The sequence below is a fragment of the Zalophus californianus genome, chromosome 10, assembly GCF_009762305.2.
Source record: "Zalophus californianus isolate mZalCal1 chromosome 10, mZalCal1.pri.v2, whole genome shotgun sequence".
Classification (NCBI taxonomy): domain Eukaryota; kingdom Metazoa; phylum Chordata; class Mammalia; order Carnivora; family Otariidae; genus Zalophus; species Zalophus californianus.
Genome location: NC_045604.1, coordinates 72,822,827 through 72,835,743, shown reverse-complemented (window position 1 = coordinate 72,835,743; position 12,917 = coordinate 72,822,827). Strand labels below are relative to the sequence as shown.

Below are 12,917 nucleotides of genomic sequence, written 5' to 3'. Positions count from 1 at the left end.
GCAGTCCCTGCCGGACCCCGGACGCACGGGCTAGGCTCCCTCGCGGTGGCTGGCCTTTTTTTTTTTTTTTTTTTTTTTGCAACGCTTGCCAACCTGTCAGCTGATGGACCTCATCACCCATAGTGGCGCATGTAGCTCGGCCGCAGCTCGCTCCATACACGCCGCGCCCCCCCAGCCGGCCCACGGCCCCCGGCTCCTGGTGCCGGGGGGTAGGCCAGCAGACCCTGGCCGCAACCGGCCCCCGGGGGCCAGCGCCCCTCTCGCCCCGGCCTCGCGCCGTCCGGGGGGCGCTGCAAATAGTCCTTTGTTTACATGCAATTCCTTACTCCGCGGAAGGAGGCCGGGGGAGTGCTGAGTTTTCACCAGCTGTTTCCCGCCTTGAAACAGACATCTGATCAGCTGCAAACACACACACACATACACACGCCCGGGGAGGCAGGCCGGAGAGACCTCCCTCCCGCCCCTCCCGCCCGCCTCCCTCCCCTCGCCGCCGCCGCCGCCGCCGCCAGCATCTGGGACCGGCCGTTTCTGCACCTCCGTCCGGCGCTGCCCTTTGATTCGGATTTCCATCTTGCATTCTCCGGCGGACCGCGGGACCCGGCTCGTGCAGAGGAGGGGGGCCGATCGCTATGGAGTATTTCATGGTACCCACTCAGAAGGTGCCCTCTTTGCAACATTTCAGGAAAACAGAGAAAGAAGTGATAGGAGGGCTCTGTAGGTGTGTACTCCTCCTCCCCCCACCCCCTTCCCATGATTGCAGCCCCCGGCCAGCCCGCCGGGGCTGGCGCGCGTGTGCGCACGCATGGCCCGCGCTGCCGACCCCGCTCGCCTTTCTTAGCCGCCGGGGCGGCTACAGCCCCGCGCGCCGGGCTTGCGCGGCCGGGGGACCCTCCTCCCCCGGAACGTGGGGGCCCCAAGCGGCCCCGGTCACTTTTGTCCGCTGCAGGCGGGCGAGTCGCGACGTTTGTAAATTGCAAACAGACCCACGTGGTTCTGCAGCAGTCCCGGCCATGCTTGGTGCTGGTGGCTTTCCCCCCCGCGCTTCCTCCTCCCCCCTCCCGCGGCGGCTTCCTTCCTCTCCCTCCTTCTTCGCTGTCTCTGGGTGCCCCCCTCCAAGGGGGCTTGGGGGGCCCGGGCCGCGCATGGGGCCGCGGCGCGGGCGGCTACAATGCAGCCACGCCGCGGCTCTGGGCGCGGGGTGGGGGGGGGAGGATCGGGGAGCCGGGTGATGTGTTTGCAGGGAGCGGGGCTGCGGCGGGAATGGGGGGGCATGCTCGAATGGGGGTGCGGGAATGGGTGGGACCCGAGAGGCCGGCGCTACCGGCCGTGTGGCGCCGCGGACTCCGGCACGTTGGCGGCCGGTCGCACGCTTGCCGCCCGCGCCCGGGCGCTGTTTACTAGCGAGGCCTGGACGTGACTCTGCAGCCCTCTTGGAGTAGGCGGACCTCGGCGCGCCGCCTCTCGGGAGCTGTAGTTCCCCGCGCCCTGCCGGTGCGGCATTGTGGGAGTTGTAGGCGCGCCCGGGCCACGCTTTCCTCGCACAAAGCTCGGCTCCCGAGGGCTGGATGGGCCCGGCAGGCCCTGGGTGGGGGTGCTTTTTGGGGAGGGGGCACCGGACGCCGCCCCTGGCTTCACGAGGCCGCTGCCTGTCGCACGCACGTCTCGGCTGCAAACTTTCCCATCCCACGCCCCTCCCCCTAGCCATAAACCGAAAGCGTTCAATCTTGCAGCCCGGTGGGTGCGTGGGTAGGTGATCCCAGGTCCCCGGCCCTCCCCGGGAGCCACTTCCCAAGTTTGCCCCGGATTGCTCCAGATCCACCCTTTATCAAGGGTGATGGGTGCGTGCACCACTCGCATCCCGTTCCCCTGGACACTTGTTAAAATGCACATGCCCGAAACTCCGATGGCCAGAAGGGCCTGGGCATCTGCACTGAACGCGGCCCGCGGGACGTGGCAGTGCTGCGTCTGGGGCTCTCTTGTGTGTCCAGGTTTGGAACCTGCAGCGCCCTTAGAACCATGCTACTCCTGGAGCGAAATGGCTCCCTAGGGCTGGGGCCACGTGCTCTGCCGCCCGGGGTAGGCTGGGCGGGGATTGAGGGAGGAGGAGCCCGGGGCGGTGTGGCCCAGGCTGGTGGACCGCAGGGGCTGCAGAAATCGGGTTCGGAGAAGGTTGCTGCTCAAGTATACACACACGCCCCACCTCGCCCCAGGGCTCCTACCTTAACAGTTCTCAAGTTCAGGGTGCTGGCCCTTCCAGAAGGTCTACCTGGAGGGCCTAGCTGTAATAAGTAAAGAAAGAAAATTCTGGAGCTCTTAATATGTTTTAGGGATTCGTTTTGCTAGATTTTTGTCATTGAATTTTCACAGTCTTCTTCCTCAGTTAAGCGGCCTTATGATTCCCATATGGGATGAGGACAGAAGCTTGAGAAGGTCAAGTGGTGGGGCTGGGACTTGAACCCTGATCCCAGAGCCCTGCTCTTACCCCTAGTGGCTGGTTGCTCAGAGAAGGGCTGGGGGGGACTATTTGGGCCTGATCCTGGGCAGGCTTGGCACAGCGGAGACCTCTGGCCACCAGGCCTGGGACTTAGTTGAATCCTCTCTTGGTCTCCTAGGACTCTGGCTTCACTGTCCCTGTCCCAAGCCCTGCTTTAGAGGAGTCCAGCAGTCTCTAGGGGTCAAGTGCCCCAGGCTCAGGCCTGGGGACATGCTCAGCCTGCCTATCTGTGAGACAGGTGTAAGCCCGTGCACTGGGTGTGGAGTTGGGCCCTCTGAGTTTGTTCATTTTCAGAAGAAGCTGTGGGCTGAGGTGGGATCAAGTGTGTAGGTTGGGTGGGACCTTCAGGCTGTGTGGCCAGCTTCTGAGGCTAGGGGGCTTTGTTCCATCCCTCAGTGACTAGAAGGGCTCCCTACCTCTCTCATTCCTCTCCCAGACCCACTGGAGGGGGCCGTACTGCACAGTGGGCACCGACCGATATGTCCCCCACCCCGCATCACCCTCCTAGCCCGGCTCATGCCCATGCTGTGTGGTTTTGGACTTGTGTGGTCTCACTGCTCTCCACTTCTATAAAATGGAGCACCTGTGAAGGTCGGCTGTATGTCTGGAAAGCGCCTGGTGTCTGTTAAAATAGCACTCAAACTCTTAGAAGTGGGAGCATTGTGGTCTTATTAAGTGTTTTCCTGCTGTCCTTGGTGGAGGCAAAGAGACCAGTTCTCAGGAGGTAGAGACAGTTAGGGGCTTTGGAGGGTGTCCTGAGTCCCTGATCCAGTATATATGTGGCACCTACTCTGTGCTGGGAACCAGGATTGGCCCTGTCCTAACAGCTCAAAATCTGGTGCTGAAGAGCCTTGTCAGCCCCGTAATAAAGAGAGATCTTGGGATCTCCTGGAGTCCTGTGTACAAACTCTAGAAAAACAAGGCATCCTGTTGCCCTCAATCTCTTTTTTCTTCATCCATCTCTTTCTCTCTTTTATAACCTAAGGATCATTTTTACTTACTTATTTTTAAAAGTATTCTCTATGCCCAGTGTGGGACTTGAACTCATGACCTCTGAGATCAAGATCTCATGCTCTACTGACTGAGCCAGGCAGGCGCCCTCTTCTTCCATGTCTTTTAAATTTCACCATGACCCTATGAAGTGAGGCAGTAGCCCCCCCATTTTACAGGTGGGTAAACAGGCTTTGGAAGATGAAGTGCTTAAGCATGGGGTTCCACGGCTAGTAAGTGGCCGGCCTGGTTTGTACTTGAACACAGTGCAGGGAGCTCCCTCTGAGGGACCAAGGAAGCCCGAGAGGGGAGAGGTGTGTCTGATGGGAACAGCCTGGCCATGGTCTGTTCAGAGCTGAGGGCAGGGGTGGCAGGCTGGTCAGAGTGAGGTGTATGGATAGAAGCAGTGGGGCTGGGTGAAGGCCCTGGGCTGCTTCAGTACTTGGCTGCACAGAGAAGGATGAGCGCCTTGGCATCCTTGCTGAGGGTCGCTTCTTCCCTCCTGTCCTCCTCTTGGGGTGTGGGAGAAATCCCAGGTGGGCTTTCCCACATCTCACTGGAAATGTTGAGTGACATGTATGTGAGTGACTTTGGGCAGTGAAAAATGAGAGTTCTCCATGCCTAATCTGAGGCTGGAGCCGAGCCTGGGGGTGTAGGTGGATGGGGGCTACTTGCCTTTGGGCTGGGCAGGAAGAACAGGTACAGGTCAGGATTCTGCCTTGAAGAGTGTGCTCCCTACCCCAGAGGCTCTGATTGCTATGCTGGTGTTATTCCCAGGGGGCTGTCTGTGGGTACTCTGGTATTGGGGTGGCAGTCTCGGCACCCAGGGCTGGTACCCAAACTGTTCTTGGCCGTTGGCCGCCCTTCTCCTGGAGACTGACTGTCAGAGGGCAGTCCGGGAGGGAGAGAAGCAACAGACGCTGGGTGTCAGTGGACCAGGCTCCCTTCACTGCTCACCTGCGAGTCTGAAGTTGATGTGGAGGGGGCAGAGGGCCTTACCATTCCTGTAAATCACATTTATGTGTGCAAAACTCAGAAAGAAGTGTGAGAAACTTTGAGGCATTTGCAGAAAAAATCCCCTTTATCCCTATCTAGTACAGTAGCTGGACTAGCCATCCATTACAGGAATCTCTGGTTGGTCAGCGATCAGGACCCCCGGCTGGCCAGCACTCCCACCAATCAGAACTCCTGGTTAGCCATGATTCCACCAATCAACAGCTGGTTAGCCGTGCTTTCGCCAGTTAGAACCCCTGCTGAGTCAACATTCCACCAATCAGAAACCCTGGTTAGTCCACATTCTATTAAAGTAACTATCAGCTGGTACTTCCAGGGCTATTTCAGTGAGTTATCCATTAGGGTCTTGGTGGCAGTCCCTCACGAGGAACTGCAGCTTTGGGGTGAAGTCTGTTTTCTGGGACTTGAGTGCGCATTAGGTGCCCCAGCAGCTGGTTCCTGAACCAGGAGGCTGGGTGGATGGACTTGGTGGTGAAGGGGACAGAACGGATGGAATATTGGGAGGAGCCAGGATGAGCAGGCTCTGCTCCCTGCCTGGGTCCTTCACTTTCCTTTGGTGTCTCCAGTTCCTGGGCATCCTGGGGAGAAGGGAGGAGCTGAGGGTCTCCCAGGGCAGAGATTTTCATGGGCAGATGAGCTGGCTGGTTGGGGGAGGTGGGGCTGAACTGTGGTTTCTTTGGGGGTCGGGGGCATTGGTGGGACTTGGGGGGGCAGTGGGGGCTGGGACATGCAGAAGCTGCATTGCCTGCACCCTGCTCCTCCTGTCTTTCATGGTGGACTTGGGCAGGTCACTTTACTTCTGTGCCTTTTTGTTGGGAGGGGCAGGGACACTACCTACTGAGGCTATATATGGGGCTCTGGTAAGCAGCAGCCACTTTGTGAGCCATCAGTGGAGGGTACCATCAGCGGGGCGGGGGGGGGGGGTGGGGAGCTGGGCTTTGGCATCTGCAGGTGCCTGTTGAGCCCTGGTCTGGCTGTCTGACCTCGGTGGCTTGGCTTCCTTTGGACATCTCTCCTCACCTCTTTTTTTAAGTAAGCTCTATACCTGACATGGGGCTTGAACTCATGACCCCAAGATCAAGAGTCATATGCTCTTCCAACTGAGCCAGCCAGGCTGCCTACCCCACCTCATCTTCTCCCCACCACAGAGGGTCTGGAGGGCACAGCCAGACCTACCCTGGACTAGGTTCTAATGTCCCCCACAAAGGGCAGGCAAGCCCCCGCATATCAGGTCTTGGGCCTGCATCCTCTCTATTGTTCCGCCCAGACACCCCATCACCTCCACTGTAGGGGCGGGGAAACTGGAAGAAGGGAGGTGCCCCTGGCCCAGAAGTGGGGGGCCAGATGACTGGTAGTCTGACTCTAAAGCCCTGTCCCTCCTTACTCTGAACCCTGAGTCTCATCTGTGAAGAAAGGGTTGTGGGCCCCCTTTCGAACATCGACATTCTGGGGGTGCCGTGTTGAAACTGCATCCTGAGGCAGGGGGCCCGGGGAGGCCTTGGGGGTGCTGGTGGAGGAGAGGGCTTGTCTGTGGACCCCCAGCCGAGGCTGACGTGGACTACTTCTCTGTCAGGAGAGGAGGCGAAGGCCCAGGAAGGGGCAAGGGCAAGTCCAGGGTCCTGCAGGCCTGGAGCAGGACAGATGGGGTGGGCTGGGGGGCCAGGAAAGGCCTTGGCTGTCTCCAGCTGTTGTAGATGCGTTCTCCTGGGTTTCTGAGCAAACTCCTTTCCGCCTGGGGACGGGCACGGGGGCTTGGGCACCTCTTTGAACCCAGGGTCCCCATCGATGGAATAAGGCTGCCCGTAGTCCTTTTCCCTACTTCTCTAGAACGAGGGGTGTGGGCTCTCTTGGCCCAGGCCTGGACCAGGTCACCCCCGGGAGGGCCCCTCAGGAAGAAGCTAGGGCTGTGGCTTTGGGTGGGGCCGGTGGCCTCTTCTGGGAGCCCAGCATCTGGAAGCCATCAGGCCAGGGGCGGGGGGAGTTATAGGAGAGGTCCGGGAGAGGGGGAATGCCTCCTCCAGGCCACACACAGGCCCAGCCCTCGGGAGCGGTGGCATTGGGCCCACAGGCCCCGCTGCTGCCTTTGCCTCCTGCCGATGCCGCTGGGCCCACAGCCTCCCCCCCTTCCACTGGCTGCCTTCTCTCTCACCCCCCTAGCTGCTGCTCCTGTAAGATGCGGTCACGTAATTTGCAGTACCATTCCGACGGCACGCTGAGAGCTTTGCTTGTCTGGCACTGGGTGGGCCTGTCTCTTGGGGTGCGTGGGCTTGGGGGAGAAGTGTCTCCAGGGGTGGTTGGTCCGATGTCCCCTTCTTGGAGGGAGTGGTATCTGTCTCGTTTTCGAAGTTTTAGAATGGGGTCTCTGGGGCCAGGCTGGGGGCTTGCAGATGAGTGTGTGGCTGGAGATACGGTTGTGGCAATGGGGAGGGAGGAGGGATCTCTTCGCTCAGTCCTCAAGCCTGCAGTGCTGAAGGAGGGGGTCCAGGTGTATAGCCAGGAGCTCAGAGGTGTCCCAGGGACAGGTGTCTGCAGTTAATTGTCTGGGACCATGGGCATCAGAATCACAGAGATTCTTGGTAGCCATTCAGGCTTCTGGGCCCCACCCACACGGGCTGGGACCTGGGGCTGCACACTTACTGACACCCAGGCATCCCAGAGCATACTACTCCATCACCCTCCGGATCTGCTGCGGGTGTAGGCATCTGACAGGTCTGGCATCTTCTGCACCGGGAGGGATGAAAGTTATACTAGGGGCTCTCTGGAGGTGAATGGTAAAGACAGGGTCCCACCGGGGCAGGGTATGGGGGGCACCTAGCCTGAGCATGTCTTTGTCCTCCCCTGCAGCCTTGCCAACATTCCACTGACCCCTGAGACTCAGCGGGACCAGGAGCGGCGGATTCGGCGGGAGATCGCCAACAGCAACGAGCGGAGGCGCATGCAGAGCATCAACGCGGGCTTCCAGTCCCTCAAGACCCTCATCCCCCACACAGATGGAGAGAAGCTCAGCAAGGTGGGCTAGGGCCCGGAAGGCTTCCTGGAGGAAGTGGTGGGCTCAAGTGGGGAGAAGAAAGTGAGCCTTGGCAGACCCTGCCCACTGGGGTTCCTGACTTGTCCCTCCCGCCCTCAGGCAGCCATTCTCCAGCAGACGGCAGAGTACATCTTCTCCCTGGAGCAGGAGAAGACCAGGCTTCTGCAGCAGAACACACAGCTTAAGCGCTTTATCCAGGTAGCACCCTGTGGAGGCCTCGTGCTGCCTCAGTGCCTTGCCCTCCTCCTGGCTCCCTTTCCCTTGTTTGGCCTGTCCCGGCTCAACCATGGCCTGGGACTCTGATGTGGTTGCAGGCTGCACCTTCCCCACTGACCTGCCTACTTCAGGCATTTCCCTTCCTGCCTGGGCCTCCATTTACCTATCTGTCAAGTGCAGCGGGGTGGGCCCTGGAAGGAACCGGGTGATTTCTGGAAAGCAAGTCCATTCTGCCTCCCTTTCTGGCCTTTGGCTGTTTGTTGGATTTGAAGAATGGGGCGCACCTGGACCTGACAGCCTTGGGGGGCTGAGAGGGAGTCCTCTGACCTGGTGGTGGTGCTGTTGGTAGTATGGGGGTGTCAGCACACTCACTGGCCCCTTGGGGTCACCAGGAGCTGAGCGGCTCATCCCCCAAGCGGCGGCGGGCGGAGGACAAGGACGAGGGCATCGGGTCGCCAGACATCTGGGAGGACGAGAAGGCAGAGGACCTGCGCAGGGAGATGATCGAGCTGAGGCAGCAACTGGACAAGGAGCGCTCGGTGCGCATGATGCTGGAGGAGCAGGTGAGGCTGCTGCTTTGAGCAGTTATTTACAGGTGCACCTGTTTTGTGCCAGGCCTGTGAGTGAGGGACCCAGCAGGGAGCAAAGCAGACGGCTCCCTTTCCTCGGCGTCACTGTCTGCACGGGGTGGGGGAACATTAGAGGATCTCACACTGTAAAAACACAGCTGTGGGGCGTCTCAGGGGCTCAGGTGGTTAAGTGTCTGCCTTCGGCTCAGGTCACGATCCCAGGGTCCTGGGATCCAGCCCCACGTCTTGCTCGCTGCTCAGCGGGGAGTCTGCTTCTCCCTCTCCCTCTGTCCGTCCCCCTCCCCTCCCTTGTCTGTGCATGCATGTGTGCTCTCGCTCTTTCTTAAATAAATAAATAACATCTTAAAAGAAAAAAAGTAAAATAAAAACACAGCTGTAATAAAGGCTAAATGCCAACGGTGGGCACCGGGGAACCAGGGAGGCTGCCCCATGGCTTCTCTGTGGAACTGACTTGAGCTGAGGTTGGAGGTCAAGTCTCGAAGTTAACTGGGCAGAGAGGGGAGAAGGGTGCTCTGCACAGAAGAGCATGGGCAGGGGCCTGGAGGTGGGAGGGAGCACGGCAGGAGGGAGGCCGTGGCAGGAGAGGAGGTGAGTCATGGCGAGCCTGGCAGGCTGCGCTAAGGACTTTGGTCCCTACTCCGAGGGTGGACGAGCTCCATGCTAGGGTTTGCAGCAGGAGCGAGTGGTCTCTTGGCGAAGGACAGAGCTTAGGGAGGCCGACCTCAGCAGTCCTGAGGGCCCTGCTCGCGGTGGGGGGAGGCGCCGGGGTGTGGTCCGAGCCCTGCCCCGAACCTATTGTCCTGCCCCCAGGTGCGCTCGTTGGAGGCCCACATGTATCCGGAAAAGCTCAAGGTGATCGCACAGCAGGTGCAGCTGCAGCAGCAGCAGGAGCAGGTGCGGCTGCTGCACCAGGAGAAACTGGAGCGGGAACAGCAGCACCTGCGGACCCAGGTGAGCAGGAGGTGCCGGGAGGGGTTCTTACCTGCAGCATCAGTGCCTCTGGGCCCCAGCGGGGCAGACTCAGGGCCTAAGGTTACTGCTCCCAGGTGTCCTGCATATGTTGAAGCCTTGTAAACGCCCTTTGAGGCCTGAGCTCTTATTCTTCCCATTTTACTGATGGCAAAATTGAGGCACAGAAAGGTTACATTACATGCCCACTAGTGATCCTCAGTGGCTTGGCTGTCGAAATCTAGAGTCCACACTCCTGAAAACCAGTGTATTTTTTTTTTTAAGATTTATTTACTTAAAAAACTTTTTAAAAGATTTTATTTATTTATTTGACAGAGAGAGACACAGCAAGAGCAGGAACACAGGCCGGGGGGGAGTGGGAGAGAGAGAAGCAGGCTTCCCGCCGAGCAGAGAGCCGGACGCGGGGCTCGACCCCAGGACCCTGGGATCATGACCTGAGCCAAAGGCAGACGCTTAACGACTGAGCCACCCAGGCGTCCCTACTTTTAAAAAAATTTTTATTATTTTAGAGAGCGAGAGCAAGCACGAGTGGGGGGAGGGGCAGAGGGAGCAGGAGAGAGACTCTGAAGCAGACTCCCTGCTGAGTGAGGAGCCTGATGTGGGGGCTCGATCTCACAACCCCAAGATCGTGACCTGAGTCGAAATCAAGAGTCGGATGCTTAACCGACTGAGCCACCCAGGTGCCCCACAACCACTGGATTTATTAGCTATTGAAGTGCTTGCTTGGTGCTGGAGAGTGAAGGGGCCACAGGATCTCAGATGGCTGAGAAGGCCCTCTCTGGACCAACCTTTCCCTCATTTTTAAAATAAGAGGGGTGGAGCACAACCTGGCTGGCCTTCTGTGAGTGGAGGAGTTCAAGGGCTGGGGTGGTTGGCAGAGGCTCTCTCGAAGCAGATGGTTTCGAGGGGCCGTCCCTCTGTGAGCGACAGAAGGACAGAAGGGAAGGGGCAGCTCCTAGAACCTTTGGAAAAAGACTGAGGGCCTCTGTCTTGCAGCTCCTGCCCCCTCCGGCTCCTACCCACCACCCCACAGTGATCGTGCCGGCACCACCCCCTCCCTCCCACCACATCAATGTTGTCACCATGGGCCCCTCCTCGGTCATCAACTCTGTTTCCACGTCCCGGCAAAACCTGGACACCATCGTGCAGGTACCTGGGCTTGGGGACGGGGCATCACGTGGGAATGGGCCCTTTGTGTCCATTCCCGCGTCTCCCTTTCTGTGTCTGCGGTGGGAGGTGGCTCTGGAGGTTTAGGGCAGAGAAGGGGCCGGGGGACAGCATGGCCTGGAAGACCCTGTTCCTTCCCTCTATGGGATTTGCTGAGAGGGCTCTTTGCTCCCTGAGCCCCCTGCTCTCAAGTTCCTGCATCCAGCTCTTGGGTTGGTCCAGAGCTTCCTCTCAGCTCCAGCTCCCAGGACCCTGGGCAGGGTGCAGGTGGCAGTGGCTGGGTGGGGGACAGTTAAGCCTCCTGCACAGGAGGAAGAAACGGGATGATCGATCAGCTCCGTGGGTCAGGCCCGAAGTCTCTGCTGGGCCCAGCTTTGCATGGCCCCCCTTGGGAGACCCAACAGCATCACAAAAAAAAGAACTAAACAAAAAAACCCCATCAACCCCTGCAACTGTAGTTGCACACAAACCCAGCAAATTGAATAATAAAGTTAATAACAGAGACCTTGCGTAAGTGAACAGGCACTTTGAAATATATAAATGAGGGACGCTTGTGACTCCCAGGCGACCCTGCACTGTGATCCCCTAGGAGTTTTTCGGCTTAGCTGAGGCATTCCGACCGCAGGGCAGGCCGGCCACTGTCTTGCTAGGCTTCCTTGTGGGCCTTTCTGGGGTGTGTGTGTGTGGGGGGGTGGAGGTGGCTGTCTACGTGTCCCCGGCTGCCCTCATCGCAGCCCGGCGCCCCCCCCCAGGCGATCCAGCACATCGAGGGCACCCAGGAAAGGCAGGAGCAGGAAGAGGAGCAGCGGCGAGCGGTCATCGTGAAGCCGGGCCGCAGCCTCCCCGAGGCCCACGCCTCTGACACTGCCTCTGATTCGGAGGCCTCGGACAGCGACGCCATGGACCAGAGCCGGGAGGAGCCAGCAGGGAACGGGGGGCTTCCCTGACCACCCCCCAGCCCTCCTTTCCCTTCTTGGGGCTGGAGGGGGCCGGTGGGGCAGCAACAGGGAGCAACGCAGGTGAACGAGTGAGGAATTTTTACAAAATTACGACGTCATTTGGGTCTCTTTTATGACCTCTTTTTCAATACTGTAAACCCACCTTGGAGCGAAGCCACCTGACCTGAGGTCCCGGGGGCTGGGGTGGCAGGAGCGTGTGGGGGCACCGGGACACCTGGGGCTGGGCCTCGCCCCGGAGGCCAGGGGGAGCTGACACAGGTGCCTGGCCTCTCTCCGCCAAAAAGCATTTTTTCATTTAAACATGTTTTTAAGAACAGGGAAAATCAAACAAAACCCCAAGGTATTCTGCCCTCCCCAGAGCCAGCCCTAGACCGTCAGTTTTTGACTCCTTCCCTCCTCTTTTTGGTTTTTTTCCTTTCTCCTTTAAGCACTTACATGGGTTGGGGGGTCTGGCTGGGTTGGGGCTCTCTGGGGGTCCGGGGGTCTACAATGCTTCTCGGTTGGGGTTTGCTGCTGCCCTTCTCCCCTCCCCTCCCGGCCTCGGCTCAGCACGAGGATTCGCCACTCCCCACCACCACCCAGCCCCACCTCTCCCTCCAGGTTTCCCATCTTCCACCCCAAAAATGTCTTTGTCTCTCTCTTTTTGTTTTGTTTGTTGTTGGTTCTTTTTGGTTTTGGTTTTGTTTATCTTTTCTGTTTTTTGTTTCTTGTTTTCTGTTTTTGTTTTTGTTTTTTTTTTTTACAATTTTGAGGTCTTTGTGTTCAAGGAGAAGCTATTATATTTTGTTAAGAAAGTGGGGGGAAAAAAACCAAGAGGCCACCGTGCCTTTATAAAGAAACAAAATAAAGTTTGTACTTTGTTTTTTAGATTCTGTGTCTCCTGGGTGTGTGCTGTCCTTAGGAGCTGGGGAAGGTTTCTGGACTAGAGTATGGGGTGCTCTTGGGGCCCACCAGAGGGGCCTGGGTGTGGCTGAGCACAATGACTTCCCCCAGCTTGAGCGCTGTGTTGCAATGAGCAGTCAGGGCAGGGTCCCCAGACTCCCTGGGATTACTCCCGCAATCGTGCAAAAAGGGGAGATAGTGTTCGGGGTGGGAGGAGTGTCTCCCAACTTGGTGGGAGGCAAGGAGAGAATGAACGACCAAGAAACAGGTTCCTATCTCTTAGAGAAAGGACACAGGATGTTCAGGGGTCCTGGTTGTCCCTAGGCTTTGCCACTTCCTCATCTTGTGTAACCTCCCTGAACCTCAGTCTCCCCGGCTACAGAAGGGAAGGGAGTATTACCTCCTGGTGTGGTAAAGAGATCAGGTCCTGGAGTCTGTCTGCCAGCAGTCAGTTCCTCCTTGGGTGAGCCCGTTGATCTCTGAGCATCCGTTTCGTCATCTGAAGTTGGAAGTCAGTGGCACAGGGGCATTTCGAATTACTGGGTAGGGAGGTGGACCTTTAACTCTTAATCCTTCATGCCCAGAGACAGCTTTACAGTGTTCCCCTT

At 58.5% G+C, this 12,917-nt stretch overlaps 1 protein-coding gene across 3 annotated transcripts; it reads left to right on the top strand.

Moving 5' to 3' along the window:
* Nucleotides 1–312: 312 nt before the first annotated feature.
* TFAP4 (transcription factor AP-4) lies at nt 313–12,248 on the top strand. 3 transcript variants are annotated; one of them, XM_027612065.2, is made up of 7 exons: nt 313–659; nt 7,343–7,508; nt 7,626–7,724; nt 8,135–8,305; nt 9,143–9,283; nt 10,298–10,450; nt 11,221–12,248. In XM_027612065.2, the coding sequence occupies exons 1-7, from the start codon at nt 313–315 to the stop codon at nt 11,413–11,415; spliced, it is 1,272 nt and encodes a 423-aa protein (XP_027467866.1). In that variant the 3' UTR covers nt 11,416–12,248. The 3 variants fall into 3 exon arrangements, with proteins under 3 accessions (XP_027467866.1, XP_027467867.1, XP_027467868.1); XM_027612066.2 differs by having other exon boundaries at nt 489–718; XM_027612067.2 differs by lacking the exon at nt 313–659 and adding an exon at nt 6,900–7,207.
* The last annotated feature ends 669 nt before the right edge of the window (nt 12,249–12,917 follow it).